Here is a 22,513-nt window from a genome sequence, read left to right on the forward strand (position 1 = left end):
ACTACACGGTTTATATCAGCCAGCAAATGTATGAGCACATGCTTTTCGGGTGAGCACAGCAAGTAGTACCTTGGAAAACACATAAAATACTGAGTCCAATATCACTGAAATGACTCAATGGACTATAAAAATTGTTTACATGAACAGAGTACACAGAATGTTGTTTAGAAAACTTGCCCCAGAACTGTTTCAAGTGCTTGTCATAGCAGTTCATAACAAGACAGGAAGGAACCAAGGTATAATTGATGCATGAGCTTACCAGTTTGGGTAGAAAACATTTGTGATATATAAACAAAACTCATCACCCATCTTGAATGGAAGACTGCTCCAGGAGACAGGGCTATGCGAATTAGTATTTCTAGTGACAATCCCACCATTGCTACACAGTGACCTGAGAGGATAATCTGATATATTCCTTATGAAGTAGGACAGTAGTGAATTTCTGCACACAGAATTAAATATTGCCCTGGGTTGCAAACAACATGACAATCATGGAAATTTAGTAAAGAGGCGGAACAAAAATCTTAAAATTACAAAGTCATATTTACAAATTCTCAGTTTGCAACAATTTCAATTCCAGAGGGCAAACTAGAATATTTCTGGTAGAGCACAGCTGGGAAATTAGGCTTAGAACTAAGTCCTAGGTTTAGAACATTGTTTATCTAGTGTCTAATACCATAAAATGAAATAGCGTAGAAAACAAAAAAAAAAAAAAAAAAGATCTTCGTCACAAGGAACAGAAGTTGATTAAGAAAAAAAGACCAAAAAAAAAAATAAGCCTAGAGAATAATGTTTGGAAAGATGCACTAAAAATAAATCAAAAGGTTCTACGTGGTTTTGTTGTGACAACAAATTCCACTGAGTTATTATACTCATCCTGATTAAACATCCATCTTCCCTCTGGTTACTTGAGACATAGTTTTGGCCCAACTCTTTGCATCTCTCTCTCGCAGAAGCACATCCATACTGAGGGTATTACTTTGCCCAAAGAGTATTAAAGTTCCTCATCTGTCAAGTGTACATTTAACTTGGTGTCAGTTATCTCTGAAACTAAAAATATCCATTATGTCTATGTTCTATAATTTGTTAACTACTTTGTTATTTCCAAATTTCTTAAGTAAGGTGTTCAACGTTTTTGTTTAAAAAATAAAATAAAATAAAATAAAATAAAATAAAAATTCACATCTCAGCAATGATTTAGTCATTCACATGTTCCTTCTTTTCCCCTCAGGGACTCAACAAGGGGCTACTGAACTGCAAGCCAACAGCTGGCAAGGCACACAGGCTTCAGAAGATAATTTCACTCATGAAGTTTTAAACCGATGGAATTGTTTGTGATTTAGTGGTATCTGGATCATGTCATTCAAACATGAGGGAACTTATACAGAGAAAGGGTTTCTTGCAGAAAGATAAATATAAGAAAAACTATTCCTGTAGCAGGAAATTGAGTTTGATCATTTGCCAAAATATGCCTATTGAAATTACCAGATTTCAAAACCTGTTAAGAGTCCTTGTAAAAAGCTGCAACGGAGTAAATACAGATAACGTTACCGTTGCCTATTAAACTATCAACATATTTACAGTAGTTTGCTTTTTGAGCATACGCAGGAGCACCTGAGCTAACAGGTAAAGCAGCTCTGTAAACTTCTGCAGTATGATTACAGTGCTTGTGCCTCCCCCTGGGAGTGGCTTTACAACGGAACAAGCCAGAGCTACTGGCAGAAAGGTTCGTAAATACTGTAAGTATCACCTGTTCACACACACATGGTTGGCCACTCGAAACTTTGCAGTTTTATTTAGTGATTTCACTTCAGTTGTTTTAACAGGAACACCGTACAAAATTCTGTCAGCTCTTTCCAACAGGAAAAGAAGTTGAAGGTTTATGCGCTAACCACTGCAACAAAACCTGATTTAACGAGCTTCCAAGAAGCTGCTAAACACCCCAGCTCCAAATATTCTACATCTCCTTCTCCAACACGCAGTTTTCCTTTTCGGGCAGTGTCACCTTTCTAAGTCACCATCACAAGTTACCATACTTCTACTGATGGTTCTGTTCTAATCCCATCTATCACGTTTTTATTATCCCAGTCCAATGTTATTTTGAAGGTGCTGCATACAAATGCTCACACATTTTATAATCTCCTTAAAATATATATATATAGTTTTTTAAAACCCCAGTAGATAGAAATGCAAACATTCAAATAGACTTTTTTTTCTTCTCAACAATTCCCTTAAATCTAACTGACAAGGATGTCATTATTTTAACTCTATTCTTATTGCAGGATGTGACTCCATTTAATTTTACAGGATTCGATCTTGCTGCACTTTTAGAAGATGTATTTGCAGAGGCTGCAGAGGACTGTCTATATATGATTTGTGTGCAGAAATGCATTTAACGCTGATGCTCCCAAAGGCAGCAGATATTTACTACTGGGAAGGATGGGCTAGTTCTTGTTGGTATTCTTAAAATAAACATGTACTCCAATTCAAGAATATAAGCAGTGCACTAGACACAAATGATATCTGGAACTTATGCCCCAAGCCATTTCCCTTTCCCAGAGCTCCCCACAATATCTTGCTGCTCATAAGTCATTTGGGACAACTTCATAATATCCCACACCTGGCAGTCATCAATAATCTACATAAATAAAATTTTGACCCGTTTGAAACAGCAGGTAACTCGGTCCCGTGACAAGAAAGCGGGTCAGATTTGAAAGCAAGCTGAAAATAGCAAAGTCCAATAGAATCACCAACACAGGCAGCACAAGCACAGCAAACTCTCGGTCACCTGGGCTGTGCACCACGCATGCAGTGGGACAACAACGCTGGGTTAATGCTGAAGCTTCTTGGGGTCTGGCTGAATTTATTTCAGATGGGCCACAGCTACATTTGCACAGTGCTATTCAGTAGCCATAGTGGGTCCATAAAGCACACAGTGGGACTCGCTGGGGGCCTGTGTCAGCAGGATGCTCCCCCGCGTGCAGGGTTCAGTGAGGACTCGCCCATTTGGTGCCTGATATCCTGAACTAACCGAGCCCACCAAATCCAAGGGCCAAGCAGCAGAGTGCGGAGACATCAACAGCCCTACCTCAGAGCAGCCAACACCTTCACTTTGATTCAGTGAGAGCCACGCCAGACTTGAACTGGCCCACGCAGAACCAGTACTCTGTCCTCCCAGTATCGCAGAGCTCAGAGCTTAGGCTCTTCCACCTGGAGAAGCTAGATGGTATAATTAATTCTCAGTGCTGATCACAGTTACCTTTTCAACTTGCTGTGGGAAAAGCGCACTGTCATATATAATACTCGGTTTACAGAGTCCATATATTCTGAAGAATCCATCACATAGGACATATTATTCAAAGGCACGCTCTTTCCTGAAGCTAAATGTCCTGTGCTTGGTATCTTTTACCACTAGAAAGGTATTACTACTCTCCAATCTTAACAAAATGGCTCCAAACCGAGGAAATGCTGCCAGCCTCAGCTCTCAATCAAGCCGAAAGATGGTGTTCAACAGCTGACCTCGATCCATTCTAATTTGACCCGTTCCTTCCCTTTCCTCTTTTCAAATCCATCTACCTCCTGGCTTCAATTCAGACAAAAAGCCCTTGCTGGAGGCTTATCCTGCCCCACATGGAAAATTATCTGTTGTGTAATGCAAGCTCCACGTGTGCAACATATCTAAAGGCTTTTAGAATACCACATGTTAAGCCAGACATTTAAGCCTGCTATTGAGCCCTGGCCAGTTTACTCACCACGTTTTCCTCCAATATCTACAGCAATATTCTGTAACAGTTTTATTTACCTGCCCTGTCGGTGACCTGAAACGATTTTGTTTTCAAATTCATCTTACTCCCTGGTTTCCTATAAAGCAGTAGACATCTTGCCCCATCCTAGAAAGCAAGAAGTTGCCTGTGAAGCGCTGCTCCTACAGAAGGATGTTATGTTGTAACTGCCCTACCTGCCATCAATTCTGCAGTATTGAACTGTATTTGGTTTGTGGACAGGAGATATTTATACTGTCAAACAGAACAGGTAACTACTATACACCAGGAATCCTTTATCCATCGGTTTGAGCTGTCAGATTTATATCTTATCTCCAAACACACGTTTATTCCTAAAATGTGTTTTGCTCCTGAGCAAATCAAATCCTGTGGTATTTCTTCAAAACCCTCACCAGTTTTTAATGTGGCATCTCTACATGGTATTCCTCACTTTCCATAATTTCAACTTTGTGTGTGATTTTTTTTCTTTCCTCCATTGTAAAAAAGCTTTACTTCTTAAAAAGAAAAAATATATAGATTTCAAAGACTTAAAGAGGTTTTATTTAAAGGTACCCCCAGTCCCTGAGCAGTACCATTTATCTAAACTTCACTTCCCTGCAGGGAGACACTGACCTTTTGTTCAAGACAGCAGACTCATCCCTCAAGAAAGTGAGGTTAGAAATATCTGGAACAGAGTCCTTACTGATTTTGCCTTGCCCTTGGTCACAGAATCCTGTCCTCAAGAATTAAAAATCCACATTATTCTTCAAAATATTCCCTTTCAGGTGATTCAGGAGGACTGAATAAAGGCTCCCAAGCTAAAGACGATTTCCAAATCATCTACTCCTTGTTCACAGGCTACCCTTAAGGCCCTCGCTGCACAGGACTGAAGTAACGAGCCTGGCATGTTTTTGAACATGATCTTCCTTCGCAGGTCTGCAATCTGTTCTGTCCCACCAGCAAGGCGTGGCAGAAGTGGATTGGAAACCAGTAATCTAGTCAATCAGGGCCCTGAATTTCACTCTCCAGGGTTTTTAAGAATTAATTATCAAAATGACTATTGCCAAAAGGCCTTATAAGCAGTAACTAATCCACTCCGACAGGTCACCTCTGGTCAAACTCTCATGAAGCTGATTGGTAACAGAATTGGGATCAGTACAGAAAAGTCCTTTGGCCTTTACAAACAGTACACACACACACACAGAGCTTTCTTTATAATATCTTCTTGGGAAAGTCTTGGAGTTTGTTCCAAAATCTGCATTATAAAGACAGGTATGCTGCTGCACTATGGATTAAGCCCAGAAAAGTTGTCACAATTCTGATGAGGGTAGTAGGAACTCTGAAAGCAAAGTCAGGGGCTCCCCATGAAGTGTCTTCATTCAAAGCATAAGGAGACAAGCTCTGTCAGTTTCTAGGAAAAAATACCTAAAATTAATCACTAGGCACAAGGGGAAGTCAATTAGCTCCTCTAACCACTGCAAGCTTTCCCATATCCCACTTGTTTGTGAAGGAATACCATTTAAACAACAACCATCCCCAAACTACACACTGCAAACAATTGTGAAGAAATATGGCTCTAACACTACCATTATGGCAATGCCTCCATTTTCTGATTAATACCCCTTTGATTTTTCACTCCAGCTTACCCTGTGTACAGAAGATTATGCACCTTCTCCTTTAAGTCACCCCTAAATTCAGCTGATTTCTGTTTGGATACCTAGAAATTTCTCTTCAAGCACTCATCCTTACTTTAGTCACAGGAGCTTTTCTTTCCTTTGCCTACAACCATGCTGCTTGTTTCCTCCCCTGACAGATCTGCTGTCTGCTGAATCCCATATAAAACGTGTCCCGTGAATCTACCTCATCCTTTAAGGTAAGCTTCCTACCCTCACGGTCCATCCATCTCAGGCGGCATTCACTGCAATCGGAGTCAAAATCTTCAGTGTATCATTCCTCATGATACTCCATCACGGAAGAGCGGTACTACCACCCCTACAGCTATTTATTAGCAGAGGCACAAAGAAATGAAGGATTCTGACATTATAACAAAATCTGGTGGATAAACTGATGTGCAGCAACCAGCCACACGCGTTCCCAAGCCAGTGCAAACGCTCAGTAGCCTCAGGGAGAAAAACCTCCTGCCGATGGTTCCGGCAACAAGGCGGTGTGCAGGGCCACGCTGTATCATGCGAACAATTCAAACAGCATTAAACTCTAAGGCACTTCTCAAAATGACTGCCAAATGCAAGAGAAGCATTCAACCCCTTCTTCTCCAGTTCAAAACTAGCCCCTTCAAAAAAGGCTGACCTTCTACTTGAGTAGCTAAACAATAATTTCAAGTTTAATCATTTTTCCTATATTTTTCTATCTGCCATACCACCTTGGATTCAGACACAAATTCTTCTTGTTTTCCCCCCAAATGATATATTCTTCTGTACTATCCCGAGCGCATTAAACATCTGATTTTTAAGGAACCCAACCATGCTAGAAGGTTCAGTCACATCAAACATATGTCAACAGGGCAATGATAAAATTGCTCGATGCCTGAGAATAGCATACCACCTACAGTACCATGTTCTAAAAACAGTAGCACGACACAACTAATTCCTACTTTAATTGCATCTTGTCCTCCCTCACACTCACCCCTTTTCAGGGGTCTGTCTCCTTTTTGAGGCGCAAGCTCTTTGAAGCCACTGCCGAACTCTTCTAAGCTTACTCCGCGCTGAATTTAAAATTCCTCGCTTCCTATCAAGCCCTCAAGAGTTGTGTGTACCTTGTTCACCTGGATGTTTCTGTAGAATTACATCATTATGAAAAAATGTATTGGAAAAATTGTATCTCCAGCACCCTGAAGACTTGAGAATCTCTTTTCCATCTGCTACTGTGAGACTTCTGTGTGCTTCTGCAGCTGACTGAGTTTAGATACTCAGAATTTTTTCAAATGTAATTTGAATTTCAATCATGCTACTAATACTCCCCCTCCACCAGGCCTTGCTGCTCCCTCAGCTGGCCAGGCTTCCAGAAGTGGCCTGTTAACACGCCTGAGGTTTTCCAACCTTCAATTCTCTTAGATTTTAAAAGTAAATTTAATTCTTGTGACAGGATGTGGACTGAAAATCTTTACTCGTCTGTATTTTGTAACGCATTGCTATTGAAAATAGGAATAATCCCTGACAAAGAACAGGTCTTTGAACTAAGTTTGGTCACCTCCTTCCTACAGCTTCAGCCTTTATGAAGGAAATAGAGTGGGGGCATTTCCAACTATCATTCTTTAAGTGTACAACCCATTTGCTAACAGCAAACATATTTTAATGCACACAAGTCAATATGCTCTTGGAACATTTCATACAGTTTAGCATAATTTCATATGCTAAAAAGCACATTACATACCTTTTTTGGAACTGTATCTGGAATACATTTCAGATATTCGTACTGAGAACTGCACGTTGTTGCAGTCAATATTCTGTATCACTTTGCATCTTTATCCTCTATCGTATTTTCCTCATCTCCAGACAAGACCAAAAAAAAAGCCAGCCTAGTGATGCTTATGCCAGTCTCTTCAGTCTCTAAACCATTGTAGGACATCAAGTCTTACCATTAGATACCTAATTAAATAGTTTCATAAATATCCGTTCCTAAATATCATTTGTATGAACAACTTCATTTAGCTGGTAGTATACCAGCTAAAACTAAAATTCTAAACCAAAAATACATTAAAATACAACAATTAGATAGCTTAGACCACTTCTGTGTTTTTAGAATGCATTAGCAAGACAGTGCAAGAGCTGTGGAATCAGCTCACCAAGAGCCACACGTTTTCTTTCTTCTCAACCGTGCACCTAAGGGCTACAGACTGCCTGCTCAGCACTTCTCCGAACGGTCACCAAAAAGAAAGGACAAACCTCTGCAAAGCTACTGTTAAAGTACTTGTTCATTTTTTCTTAAATAATTAATCACCTTAAACAAGAAAGCAACCTTTAATGTTATAGCATTTGTTGCATTTTCAGAAACGCAATTAACAACATGCTGCTGTGAGCTGAACAAAACTAAGAGGAAGCAACGAGGTTAGGTTTAACCAGAGCCTCGGTTTGCTGATGTTTGTACCATACACGTCTTTCAAAAGCCTAAGTAGAATTCATTTCAGTGCATTAAAATCTTGTTGAGAACAAAGTCAAATTATTCAACCCTTACTCTGTTCTTTCATTACTAGGCTGAATCATTTCCCAATACAAATGTATAGGCTTTAAATATCTTATCATTTATTTGAAGATAGTTTTCCACTCACATCTATCCTAAATATTAATGTCTCGAGAAGCTAATAGAAATCTGATATCCACAGTAATATTCTAATCTCCATTTTTCTAGCTCACAGTCATTACTGAAATCTCAAGAAAAGCTTATCTTTGCACACTTTCTACTTAATCATCATATTCTTGCTAGTCCCTACTCAAACCTCCTTCTCTGCGTGTCCTCATTTCTCTAACAACTAAGGTCCACGTTCTCAAATACGTCTTAACATAGTAATTAGAGTAATTAATGTAAAAATAAAAAGTTATTCCTAATCTCCTAAGCATGCAGATGCATACAGGGAGTCAACTGGAAGATGTCTGAAGAGTTGTTTTACAGTAAAGAACCTTATAAGCCAGTAGATAAAAATAAGGATATGAAAAAGTGGTGTTAGGTGGATTTTCTAAGGGAAAAACTACTTCTGTAATGCATATTATTAGGAGAATTTCTTCACGTAGCTACAAATGTTTTGTGCATTTCTTAAGACCTCTATTTAAGCAATTTTTACAGGGTACAGCTATGGTTAAATACTGTAGTATGATACACTTCCTGCCTGTCTTGGAAAAGACATTAATTATGCAATGTTCTATCTGTAACTTTGTAATAGAACTTAGAAAGCTTTTTACTCTGAAGATCACAGGACAGGTTACAACGAGCAGCTCTGGAATGTGACTTTTCCATGACGGACTGATGATCTAGAGTCAGGCGCCCCAAGGTCTGAATGGCTCCAAAGGGAAACGGAGATATCTCAGAATTCTGTAACAAGGAATACGGTACCTTGAAGAAGTAGCTAAGAAATAACTAACCTTTCCTCCCACCAGTTAGTGAATCCTTTGTAATTCAGTTATACGCCTCCTCCCGCCCTCATACAATGATAACCAGCTACGTTACATGTATCAGGTAATTAACTTCCCCGCTTCCTCAGGCATGTTTTCTCTCTTTTGCTGAAGTTTCTGCAAAACACTTTAAAATATGGCTAGCGATTTTTGCGTCTATACTCCTTCCACTCTCTTTTGCCTCCCACTTTAATACGTTTGCCTTTAACAATAGCAAATGTGTGCAACTTCCCTTCAAGTTTAAAAACATTCACAGCTACTCCAATCTTCCCTGTTTTGAGCCAACTTCAGCCTGCAAAGACTGTAACTTCAAAGAGATTTTTTTTTTTTTTTAAAGACTAGGAATCCATGCAAAATGTTGGAAGATCGAGGCCCGTATTTATACAGATGTTGTAATGGCTTTGACAGCTTTACATGGCATGAATGGGTCTAAATTAAATTTAGCATGTTTCTTGTTACTTAGGTTCCTTATAATGTAGAAAGAAATCAACAGAACTGAAACATACATACAGTTCTGCAGAGTCATTACAGTAATTGTCCTCGTGTAATAATGCAATCAACAGTCATTAAACTGTATTTCACACATATTGAATGGTAGAATCTAAATAAACTCCAAGTGAGAAGGCAAAAGTTTAAGTCTTACATTTTAAGCCATTTATTCTAGCTTAGGCACAAACCCCTATCATTAAGGAATAAATACAGGCAATCTGGCAGAACAGAAGAAAAGTGTCCCTATCTTTACAGTTTTACTGATTTTCTTGCCTCGAGAAGATGATGAATTTTTCAAGGACTAGCTTGACAACAAGCATTTAAAGCAAAATGTCTTGATATATTTTTCAAACTTCAATAATAGAGGACTATTCACTTGTTTTGTCAAATGCAAAACACTAATTCTCAAATAATTACAGAACTGTCACACACTTCTACACACACAGCACAGGCCAACTTATAATACACTCTTTTGCATACTTGCAAATTAGTAGCTACAAAATTTTGAGACTATTTTCTACCACCAAGCAATTTTTCAACTAACATTTTAATTTTTCTAGGTTTGATAAACAAGAAAAAACTCACTTTTGAAATCACACTTATCTTTTCATCGACCATCACATCCACTCTGCAAGCTCTTTGTACTGCACCTTGTACTACAAGAGCTTCTACGTACTCCCAAAATATTGAGAATATTGAAAATATTCCAGAACTAAGAAAACTGCTTTTCCGACTTCACTTAAAAAAAAAAAAAAAAAAAAAAAAAAAAAGAACAAATTTTTGTCACCTTACCATTGGAGGTTTTGTGATCAAGTGCAACTGGATGACAACTTACCTCCTAATACCAAAGAGGAGATAGAGCAAGGAGGGGAAGAGAGAAAACAACAACAAAAAAGACTCCTTTCTGCATAAGCACATCAGTGATACTACTCAAAGCAAAATAAAAAGATTCAGGAACACTGTGTATACTAAGTAGCCCTGTGAACACTATAGCCAATTAGATATTGCAACCTGTGGTCTATGCAGAAGCTAGCAGTGCATGTAATGATGCCACTCTACATTTTCAGCAGTTAAAATCACATTATGAAAAGCAAAAAAATATTTCCCATTACTGTTTCTTGTAATGCAAATACAATAGTTGCTAGAAATTAAATTACATCACCAGCACGAGAAGCACTCTGTGGATTCTGACACAGATCAGCTCACCCTCTCTCAGTCATCAGTTCTCTATTAAGCTATTCAGAGAATAAAAACTAGCAGATTAAACTACGTTTAGCTTGCCGTGTCACATGAATATGCTCATGCTAATCACCACACAAAGCCATCTTGTGAGAAACTAGTCTTTATTTCCACACCGAAGCAGCTCGTGATTAAATGCATCTTCAGGATCGATAATTTACTCTGTTACCCCAAGTTATTTTTTCTCATTACCATCACTTCTGTCATATTCTGGAGTGTTAGCAGTACGTTAAGCTCCCTCTGCAAAGGAAGACAGCTGAATAATTATGACAGTGCAAACAATGGAGCTCGCGGTCTGTATGGGAGCACGTAACGTGCATCCATCTGCATAGTGCGGAGCAACAATGCCATTTCGGCACACACTATATATATTTGAATCCTAACTTTCAGCCAGCTCTGATTTCCAGGGCTTTTAAATTCCTAGCTGTTTTACACTGTGAATCATTTACTTGGAATTCATCCATTCGGTGCATTTCTAGCAATTCTGTCTTTCAATAAAAGCTGATTCAATTAGAATAGACTTACAAGACCCATATGGTTTTATCAGTCACTGTATAAATGTGCAGAAAACTACCCCTTGAGGCAGTGTCCCTATTTAATCATTCCCTTAAAGGGAATGCCCTATTTTCCAGATGACATTTAACAGATGAGGCCAGCAAGCCTCCCGAAGACTACGGGTACACTGCACAACTGTCTGCCCTAAGAAGAAATATTTGTATCGGGACCTTTAGAAGGCCCAAATTCATCTTCACGGATACTTTTTAAAGCAGCCATCAAATGTTATTTTCCAACAACCAGTTTTAAAGTTCCAGCCTCTCGCATGCTGTTATTAGAAATTCTTCTCCATATGCCACAAACTGTGGCTCACTGATGCTCAGCACAAGCGATAGCTGTACTGAAAATATCCTGTTTGAGAAGCATATGGGCACCAACCAATCTGTGCTTCCCAGTTGACAACGTGCTATATGTGAGCAGGGGTCAGGAAGCTCAATTTCCTTAACAACATCCCCTGAGGAGGCGATATTTGGGAGTCTGCACAGAAGGCAGTGGGCACAGTCTTTTCAGACCCCTAGATCCTTGGGATTTATGGGGAAGTGACCTCTCCAACTTCCAGTCCCACAAAGGACTGGATCCTCTGGCCTGCTCCTCTGTCCCCTTCCTGCAGTAACTGTGATGCTTCTTGAACCTAGGCAAAAAATGGCACGCAAAATGTGAGGTTCATGCTGCAGAAGCACGGTTATTGTTGCACAAAACAGGGTCAATACTTGGCACAACTAATTTTGTGACAAGACAGGAAGGAGCTAGTTTGGGACCCATCCTACTTGTTCTGCACAGTGGCTGTGCATGGTCTCCCCAGAAGGCTGTAGCATTCGACGCTTCCTTCACTTCTAGACAGAGCCACCCCCACAAAGATGCCCGTCTTAAGGAGGCAAAGAGACTACACATTCCCCCTGAAACCTTAAAAAGTCCTAATGTTCTTCAGGAAAGATGAACAGTAATAGAAAAAGATGCCGTCATCATCAGATTCCACCTTTTCCTTTTCCCTTCTCATCGAATTACAGAACTAGCTCATGACACCAATCACAGAATTCAATGATATTTGTACAAAGCAACTTTCCTTTCTCTGAATGTGTCAAACCAACCTTTTCCCAGCTTTTAGAGTCAGGAACTCTATTTCTAAAATAAACTTTAAAGCTCCCACTGATATATTTTTTTTCTCCTATCGAGCACTGTCATTTGAACTGTGCAGCTCAGACCCAGCATATTCAAGCATTATGGAAAAGCTTAAAGATGAGTCCTGGACTTTCAGTAAGTTAGAATGGGAAAACTTGCAATTATTCTTTTTTTCTTTTTTTTTTTTCCTCTTAGCTCCTAAGAAAACATGAAACAACTTGTAGCAGACCTCAAGGTCATATCTTGTAGTCTTCAACTTGACTTCTGATGGGAAGTTTGGCAGACAAAATCCTACCGACAACATTCTGCAGCTCAACTCTCCAAGTTGAAGCCTGCTCTACATCAACGTACCACATACCAGCGGAATGCACTTCAGAGAGAGCAGACGATCCTCAGGATCCCTCTGTCCTACTTAAACCAGGGTAAGCTACTGTAGGAAAGCAGACACAATGAACACTTAATATTTGGTCCCACTAGCCTATATTTTAAGGATTTTGTAGCCAGCTGTACCAGCCAAGAAGAGAATACATCATTTGATGCCACATGAAAAATGTCTGCAGAGCATACCATCCTAACCCGACTTTCAAGATGAGAGGGACAGATACTTGAACCAAGCTTTATTAGACAGGTCCAGGCACAGTGGGCAGTCATAACAGTAAAGGATAAACTGTTACAAAAAGTCATGGGGCAGAAAACGCAACTTCTGATCACTCTAAGTGATACGAGACCTTCCTTCTTACCAGCAAGGCTTTTCTTTTAAGGGATTTAGTCTTTAGTCTTATTGTAGGTTTTTATTCAAATGCCACTACATTTCAGGCCGTGACAGCTGATTAATTTCTCTAGAAAAGACACAGTAAGCAAGAATACCACTGATGGCCCTAAAAACAAAGATGACATTTCCACTAACAAAAAAAAAAAATAGTTTTAAAAAAAGCTGAACATATCAAAGCACATACCACTCATGCCCAAAAGAAAAGTACTACATCATGGAAATAGAAAGGAAGACGTATATCCATCATCAAACAAAGCAAGCAAGCAAATACCAGAAGGCATAAAGGCTTCTTTGCTTCAGTCTCCACATGAAAGTTTAATTCCATATAACCAAATTAAACGAGGGGTTAGGAGTACAAATTCAAATGAGAAACAGACCGGACTACTGAATGCTGTCTGTGGCAGTCAACAGCATTTAATGAAATGCACTCTTGGAAACAAATTGAACCAAAAAAGGAAAAGAGAAGTCACAAGATCGGCAAATAAAAATGCAGGAAATAACAAATGACTCAGCCTAACTCAAATTTCATAACGATACTAGAAGAAAATTATTTAACAGCTAGGAGGATATGAAGGCTAAAGCCAGTTGGCTTGAAACACTCAGGATTTTCTAAGGGACTAATTGTCCTAGTGACTAGGAGGAAAGCAGTACACAAACCCGAGCCTTGACTTGCAGCACCATCAACAATACATTCTTTCACTCAAGCTAGATTATGATGGGGATGAAGTTGTCCAGAATGAAGTTCAAAATCAAATTTGTTTGTTTTTAATTGCTCTCAACCACCAAATGGAGATGTAGGATAGCATTTATAGCGACGCTCTACAGCTAAACTATTTAATATACTTCATCGTGATTTGGAATAAGGAACAGAACAAGCGAACAGCACCAAGCTGAAAGGTGCTAAGAACTAACTGCCAAGATCATCCTGAGTTAAGACAGCTCAAAAATCACAATGACGAAATCACAGGAAAGACAGCATAAAGCCCCAAACTGCATAAAAATACAAAACTGCCTGAGTAACAATGTGACATGAAAGGACAGGAGACTGTAGTGGATTGAGATCACACGGCACAGAGAAGCCAACACCATGATACTGTTGAACAAAAAGGATAATCCTCGTACAGGGAAGTACCAACATCAGACACCATCATTTACCAGGAACGTGGAAAGGAATAACCAACTAAGCATTATACTAGGAATTACTCAGCTGAAGGCATGTCCTCAATCTAGGCTTCCACAGTAAGACACAGGCGTGCAAACTGAAGAGTCAAGAATAAAGAATCACGATATAAACTGAAAAAAAAAAACAAAACATTGCATATCTGAAAGGGTTGCTGCATTCTTGTTTTTCTGAGATAGACTTAGCAAGAACAAGTGAGTGAACATAGAGACCATAACCCAAATAACCAAAGAACTACAAATACACTGGAAATTTGATTGGGAGTAGGGGGAGTACAAATCAACTTATCTTACTGAGCAGAGAGGTTAGGTATCTGGAAAAACATCAAGGATAAAAGTACTAGAAACAAGCTGCAGGTTAGTCTCCTTCACCGGAGACTTGTTAGGACATAGATAATGTTAGATGTTGCCCAAGTTTACTGATCCTCTTTCAATACAAGGAGAAGGTCTAGCTCACAGCAAGACTTTATCCATCCAGCATTCCTAAAGTAACGTGGGAGAATCAAAATGATCACTGTGAGCCACGCTGGCCTTCTTAGAACCATTCCTACAGTGAACCCAAATCTATTCAAAGCTTGCATTACTTTAGTACGTGTGGAAGACAAGTGCTGATCTATTTTTCTTGGCCTTGGTACAGTTCAGCTGAGCAAGCCATTCGTAGCTGTGACCCTGCAGTGCCCATTAACAGCGACGGTTTTCCAGAGGGCACATCTGCTAACTGCATTGTGAGGGCCGAGATCTTGGACACATCCAAGACATTTTTCTTCCTGTTCCAACACCATTAGCTATCGTAGGAGGGAAAGAGAGAAAGTTGATATAAAAGCATAGGTTTTCTACTACATATTTCTTTCTTTAATTACGTAAGGCCATAGAAGGCCAAGTCACAATGACAGTTACCTAAATTTCTGACCAGAGGTGACTGCTGATAGGACTATTATATTCAAGATGATACAAAAAGAAACAACTAACCGAGGTTTAAATCAACTGTCAAAGTTACATAAAACAGACCCTACTGGATCTTAGCCTAATATCAAGTGAAATACTGTTTGTTTCATTCTGAGGAGAATGTATTAAAAATAGACAAGTGAAAAAAATAAAAGCCAAGGTATAATAGACACCAAGTAACAGTTATAGAAAAAAAAAGACAAGGGAAGAAGAGACACCTAAAAATACCAAACTCATGATTAAAAACAAAAACACATTTTTCACAAGCTGTTTGGAGTAATTGATTAAAGTATTTCTCAGGTTCATAACTACAAAGATTAATAGGATTGGTATTAAAAAATAAAAAGCTTATGTGGTCTTTCAAAACTGTGGCTGCTCATTTTGACTGGCTGCCCATTATGTTCTGTATTCCTCCAACAAGCCATGCCTATCAACTGCTTCAACAAGAGCCACCACAAGTAATAAAAATTACTTCAGTGGTGTTTTGTTTCTCCATATGAAACAATGATGTCCAAAATGCTGAAATTTCACTACACTTCTCAGGGAAAATAATATCTAAATAAGTTCCTTAATGATTCCAAAGGTTACTAGTAAAAAAATCCTTTTAAAAATAAGCGCTGAAGTCCAGAATGACTAGATTATCTGACGGCTACCTACAAAATAAACACAAACTATTTATTCATGCTCTTCCTCAAAATTTCATATTTAAACTAAAGCGCAAAACTCATAATACAGAGCTTGGCAAAGTATGGATTAAATATGACTTTTCCACTCTCTTCATTCCTGCAAATATTTCCTCCTCCAAGCTACCCAAGTAATGAACAGCTCTTCAGTTTAAGCTCAATTCAGGCATGTATTTGTAAAATCAGCATGACAGGCGGTTCTTCCTCTTTTTCTCCTTCACAACCTTCCCGACACGCGCATGCGTGTACACCCAGAAGCTGCATACTGGAAGGCAGAAGAGAGTCCTCAGCAAGCTGTTGTAAAACAGACATGTTAAACCAGATATACCAGATAAGCACCAACTCTGTCCTCAGCAGCACAGCATTTCGACAGAAATACAAATACCAGATTTGGTTAAATGTAACTGATTTGTGCTTATAAACATCCAGATGGTACATGACTAAACAAATTGCACATATTTTCTGAAGAAAAATGACCTTGATATCCAAGTTAAAAAATTAAGCACTTTATTTATGCTTCTCAAAGCACAAAACAAACTCATGACAGCTTCAAGCAGAGACCTGTATCTCATATTTAGGAGATTGTCAGACGCATACAATACATGCACGTATCAATGGCCACACTCCAAGGCACAAGCAAGGAACACACCCCAAATCTCAAGAAAACACACAAAGATGGCGTCCTGGTTGCTTATATCTCAAATTAACCCTTTTGTCTGGTATGATTTAAAGTTGCCTTTTCGTATCTTAGGCTGAGAGAAAACGATTCAATAATGGAGATCAGTAGAGCCCGGGACGTGGAAGCCATGCCCTGTTCAGCTGGTTATGCGTGTCTCTATTTCAGCTGTACAAGAGGTTAAACGTGGGCATCCCAATACCACAGAAATTCACCTTGACCTGAGATGACCTTCTCACTCTGGCCTACAAATTTCAGGGGCTATTTTATGTACGTGATATTGCACACAGCAGCTGGACCAAGATATGTGTCAGAGAGGAATACCTAAAAAAAATAAAAAAATAATAAACTTGAGAGAAGTCACTTGTACCTGTTTTATCTCCTTATTCTCCCTCTTTATTCTCCCTGCCAAAAGAAAAACAGTTGGGGTTTGAACAGCATACGCTAGCCTCATAGCTTTTATAGAGTCATAGTTAAGTTTTTACTGATTTCAAAGAAAGCAAAAAAAAACAGTTCTAAGAATAAAATGAAATACGAGAATAAGAAGCATTAAGTAGTTTGTACAACAAGCCTTCTCCTATTAGTAGCGTAGGGAGTATATCAGTGAAAAAACACCCTGGAAGTCCTCCCTTTTTTCTGAATTGAAAAATCACAGAATCCTATCAAGCCCTAAAACTGATCGTGTACCCTACTCCCCTCTTTTTCTTCACAGCAAGCATTGTGAAGTTTAAAAAGCCAGATTTGCAGTTCCTCCCTCATTATACTCCCCTGGATGCCCATCCTTTCCGCTGAATGGACAAGCAGCTTGTCATAGCATAGAAAAAGAGAATAGGATCACGCAAGCAGAGACCAAACCACAGGACACATGCATAAGAACCAAATTAAGAAAAGCAAAGTGACAGGTAATTTGAGAGCCGGATGCTGTCACTGAGTAACACGAGCATTAAGATGATATGAGGAAGAAGGTGCAGAGATGTGAAGAAGTCATCTCTGCAGTAACGTACATCCCCTTAGAGAGAACGTCAGTCCCCTTCTGTGCTTCTTCCCATCAAGACTGGAACTCTGCACCTTCAGCCTTGCAACATGCCCAAACTACAATGCCTAACCATGTTAACCGGCAAGAAAAACAAACAAACAAACAAAAAGCCTTACTGAGGAACAGACAAACTGGGAGCAAACGGTGCAGTAAGGTCTGTCCAAGGATCCAGCCCAATTCACGAAGTTCCACCTGTCTTGGTATACTCCTGGTTCAGAGTGTGCCATGAAGAGCCAGAAGCAAAGAAACAAACCAAATGGTGAAGTTGCTGAGGCAACTTTCTCTTGGGAAAGCAGTAACTACAAGGGCTGGGCCAAATTCGGCAGTCACACTGTAACGCCTTCCGGAGCCAAATAACTCATTTCCAGGTTTTCAGCATAATATCATTGCCACTGTTGCTTTTACACGGGTCTGGACTTTCTCGGTGTTCTAGCAATTACTCTTCTGCACAACGCGAGTGACAGAGGGGAAATGATGATTTTCAAATGTTTACATCTCGGGAAAACTTAAACAATTTCATGGGGCAAAGAAATCAAAACACTTATTTAGCCTAAGGACTCTTTCTCTTGCCAAACTTCAATGGCTTTTGCAAACAATAGGGCTTCTCAAAGAGGTCATACAAATTCTTTATAATGGAAACTATTAGGCAACCTAAATATAGAGTTTGTTACCAGAGCCCTCTATAACGCAGGACGTTAAGGTTCTATGCAGCTCTCCTTACTCATACATCTAATGAACTTCAGCAGGAGATTTGTCCAAGTAAGGAATGATTATTACAGCCCTAGGTTCCTTACATTTGTACAACATCTTTCATCTAGAAAGACTTCAAAATGTTTTAAAGGTCACATATAGAAAATTACTATATTCAGCACAGACTCCTATCAAGAGGAACATAGTAATTTATCAGTACCTAAGCAACAATACAGAACAATTTTAGGTTAGAAAGTAAATAAGAAAGCCATGTCTACAGGCAGAATTTAGATCCTCAGTGACATTACCAAGTTAAAGTCTGGCAACAGCTCTACAGGAGAAGGTACAGGGATTTCCAGCTGGCAGACAGGATCTCGGTTTCACGTCTGACTCATAGCACATCTAACTGGCACCACGCTGGGGCACTGGTTTGGTCCTAACCCAAAGAAAAGAGTGCCACCTTGGGAGCCAGTTACACCACTTCCCGCAGCATCCGGGATGTCTCTCAGGTGTTCCCTATCCAAGCACGCACAGATTTAACCATTCAAGGTGACACTACCAAAGAAAAAGCTAAGTTAAGTAAGTCCATGACAAAATCTGTTCCAAACACGCAGTTTAAGAGTATATTAAAATATGATCAAGAAGTCATAAGAATTATTTCCACTCATCTTAAACAGTACCACCAGTTTTAAAGATCGTAATCCATATCTAGCCCTTAGCATAATAAGTAATTCTTTTGGAGACAAGAAATTATTCAAGAGTGAAAACACACTCACGCCTTACCTAAAAATGTTTCTGTAAAGTTATTTGTACAAGATTAATATACAAAATACAACTGTTTCAGTCAACCTAATTTCCAGTGGTCTTCAAAAACATTACACTTCACTGTGATTGCCTCTTTTTCCGTCTACAAATCTGTTTATATTTAGTGAGTTTTAACACTCAGAAGCAGACCTTAAACAGTCTATCACAAAGAAACAGATTTCTCTGAACTGAAAACCACTGATTTACAATGTCTTGTACACCTAAGTGTCATTAACTAAAAGAAAAAGAACTCAGCACACTAATAATTGTGCTAAAGCATCAGCTTAATATGTATAGATATTAAGATTCAAAATGGAAGACTGAAAAAAAAAAAAAAAAGCATTCACAGTATCACCCAAACTCCATAGCACTGTTATTCTGAACAACACTGTGAAAAACATTTTGTTGCATAGGCGGCACGAGCAAATGTTTTAACAAGGCTCTGCTTTGGTGTCTTGTACTTCAGCTCCTTTAAAAAAAAAAAAAAAAATCCACCCAAATGGCCTTTTGTGTCTCTTTGGCACCCTAATGACTCTCTCCATAGACACAAAGGTCTACTTACTAGCTCAAATCTAATTTCAGAATCGTGGCCTAAAATTGCCTGGTCTGAAAGCCCAACCCGTATTTATCTCACGCCATGTATAAACCCTGGGCTTCACATGCATGTGTAAGTGCGACCCATTTAAACTGTACGGGAAAGATATCCATAAACCTAGTCAGCTATACATTGTTTCAGAGTTTAAGTAGACACACTGATTTTTGTTTCTCAACTAAAACTCTACATAGCAGAATACTATGGGGAAGCAAGTGGTAAATGGGGAAAAAAAAAAAAAAGCTCTTAAAACAGTCAAAAACTGTGAAATATTCAAGGGAGGAAAACAAACAAACAAACTCACTCAGTGCTAAGCAGTCCTTAGAAACCAGTATTATTTTTTACACACTTTTTTTTGTTTAGTTTCAGTGCTTTTATCCAACGGAGTTTCCAGTGCAACAAAACATCATTTTAAATTGACTTCACCTATCAAGCTGTCTAGAGGCTAAGGAAGGCTGTAACGTTCATTTGTGCTGTTTCAAAGAGCTTGCGTTCATTCTCTCAGCAATATTATTTCGCTGAATATTACCACTCTGAACACATTTATCTGTGACACGAGCACAACACCATTCTTGTCACAGGAAGCCACGCTATACGTGACAGATGCAATTTCTCTCAGCACGTTCACCTCACCGATTTCTTTATTTAAAAATAGCAATATTAAAACCCGAAGTTAGGGGAAGGACTTCCAATATTCATTCGAGTTTGCAGAAGTCCAGGAAATCAACTTCACGAACCTTTTCTGTCAAGTAATCTGACCCAGCCTTGCACTTAGGATTTCCAACACGTAACATTGCAAACACGTAACGTTTGCAGCGAGTCGCATTCAGTACTGCTTTGAATGGTATCTGGAATGTAATTGCTGCTTATGATAGGATTGCAACTTTTATTGCCACTTAAACTTCCCTCGCTGACGGGGTTAGCTAATAGGTATGATAATGGTAACAAAGGATTCGTGAATAATATTCTCTCTGCTTAGCACGCTATGGCTACAAGTGCAGTCCTGTTGGTTTTATGAAAGCCTCCGTTCCCCAGGCGTGCATGTTTAGGCCGTAACAGGGAACAACACATCAGAGGGATGCAGGAGCCAGGTAATTCACCGCAAGCTTTCTGACGGGTTCCCGGAGAAAAGGTCCTCCTGGGACGTCACTGCCTCGCGGGGTGCCGCTTCCACAGGGTGCCAGGCAGCCGATGCCTCCCCGGTGGGAGGACAGGAGGACAGCCATCGCCTGCCCCTGCGGATGCTCTGGGGCAGCACGGCTCTGCGACGGAGAGCGAGTTCAAACAATAAAATAGAGAGAGGAGAGGAGGGGAGGGAACGGGTGGGGGGGGAGGTATTGCTGAGGAGAAGTTCAACTCACGGAAAAAGGAGCCGAGGGCTGAGGGCGAGCATCTCGGCGGCCAGGCTGCGGTGGGGGCTGCGGGGAGGGCTGCGGGGGGGGCTGCTCGCCTCCGGCCGGGGCACGGCCTCTGCGGGGTCAGCCTCGCCCGGGGCTCGCCCTGCGGTGCCCGCAGAGGCAGGCAGGGAGCTGGGGGGGCTGCGGGGCCGGCTGGGGACCCCCATCCCGGTGTCCTCCCCCCTCCGCCGGGATCCCAGCCCCCCGCTGCCCCCGGCGGGGCCTTCCCCCGGCACTCACCGTGTGGAGGTGCCCTTCCTCACGTCGCACATCATGCACTTGAAGGCCTCGGCGCTGTTGCGGAAGGTGCAGACGCTGCAGTCCCAGTAGCCCTCGTCCGAGGAGGGTTTCGGCTGCCGCTTCGGCCTGCGGGGGGGACACGGGCGGGCAGCGGGGGGCAGGCGGCCGGGGGGGGCCCCGGGCTGGCCGCCCTCACGCCGCCGCCCCCCTGCTCCCCCCCAGCCCTCCCCGGGCGCCATCGCCGCCGGGCCCCGGCGAGGAGGAGGAGGAGGAGGGAGGAGGAGGAGGAGGAGGAGGAAGAGGAGGAGGAGGAGGCGGAGGAAGGCAGTGCCCCTACCCTTATCCCTACCCCTAGCCCTACCTGGTCGGGCTCTTCTTGTCTCCCATGCCGGCTCCAGACGCGCTGCCCAGCCCGGCCCCGGCGCGGCCCTTTGTGTATTTGTCAACACGGAGCAGCGCGGGCGGGGGGCTCGCAGCCTCGAACGGGGACCCGGGGAGGAGGAGCCGGCGCCGCAACCCCCAGCTGTCGGGGAAACTCCTGCCGCCGCCGCCGCCGCGCTGCCCCCTCCTCCCTGCTCACCTCCCTCCCTCCCTCACGTGTCCCCCCGCCGCCAACCAGCGGCCGCCCGCAGGCCGCCGAGCCCGGCGGGCCCCGCTCCGCCGCTGCCGGCTGCGGGGCAGGCTCGGGGCGCTGCGGGGACGGGCCCGGAGGGGGAAGGAGGAGAAGGGGAAGGGGAAGGGAGGGAGGGAGGAGCGCGGAGCCGCGGCCATTGTGCCCCGAGGCCGAGCCTCAGCCCTCCGTGGGCAGGGCGGGGGTGCGGGGTGCGGGCCTGCCCGGCCAGCCCCTGGGAGGGGGCTGGAGGCTGCCGCTGGGACCGCCTGGGGGGCCCCGAGCCGGGCCCGAGGGCTGCAGGCAGCGCCTGGGGACACCCAGCGCCCGGCGGGGGGCTGCTGAGGAGCCGCGGCCCGCAGAGGGGTGCGGGTGTCCGGCAGCGCCCACGGGCACCGCTCCGGCTCGGGGCTCGTCTCATCCCTGCCGGCATGGCACCAGGCGGCTGGTACCTGTGTTGTGTCCCTGCACGGCAGCCCCAGTCACAGGCTAGGATGCCATTTTGCAAGATGCTGTGCACACAGAACAAAGAGCGCACGTCCTGAGCGCGGCACAGCAGCCAGCGCTTAGGGACAGGTAGACGGCAGGGAGCGAGCAGACAAT

At 41.9% G+C, this 22,513-nt stretch overlaps 1 protein-coding gene across 1 annotated transcript in view; it reads right to left on the bottom strand.

Moving 5' to 3' along the window:
- Nucleotides 1–21,845, bottom strand: part of YAF2 (YY1 associated factor 2) — a 34,946-nt gene extending 13,101 nt beyond the window's left edge. Inside the window, exons 1-2 of the mRNA XM_032186209.1 lie at nt 21,662–21,845; nt 21,301–21,426 (exon numbers count right to left, since the gene is read on the bottom strand). Coding sequence (XP_032042100.1) covers nt 21,301–21,426; nt 21,662–21,687 — 152 coding nt within the window. The 5' untranslated portion in view covers nt 21,688–21,845. The remainder of the gene's footprint in view (nt 1–21,300; nt 21,427–21,661) is intronic.
- Nucleotides 21,846–22,513: the final 668 nt, after the last annotated feature.

The sequence above is a fragment of the Aythya fuligula genome, chromosome 1 (genome assembly GCF_009819795.1).
Source record: "Aythya fuligula isolate bAytFul2 chromosome 1, bAytFul2.pri, whole genome shotgun sequence".
NCBI lineage: Eukaryota > Metazoa > Chordata > Aves > Anseriformes > Anatidae > Aythya > Aythya fuligula.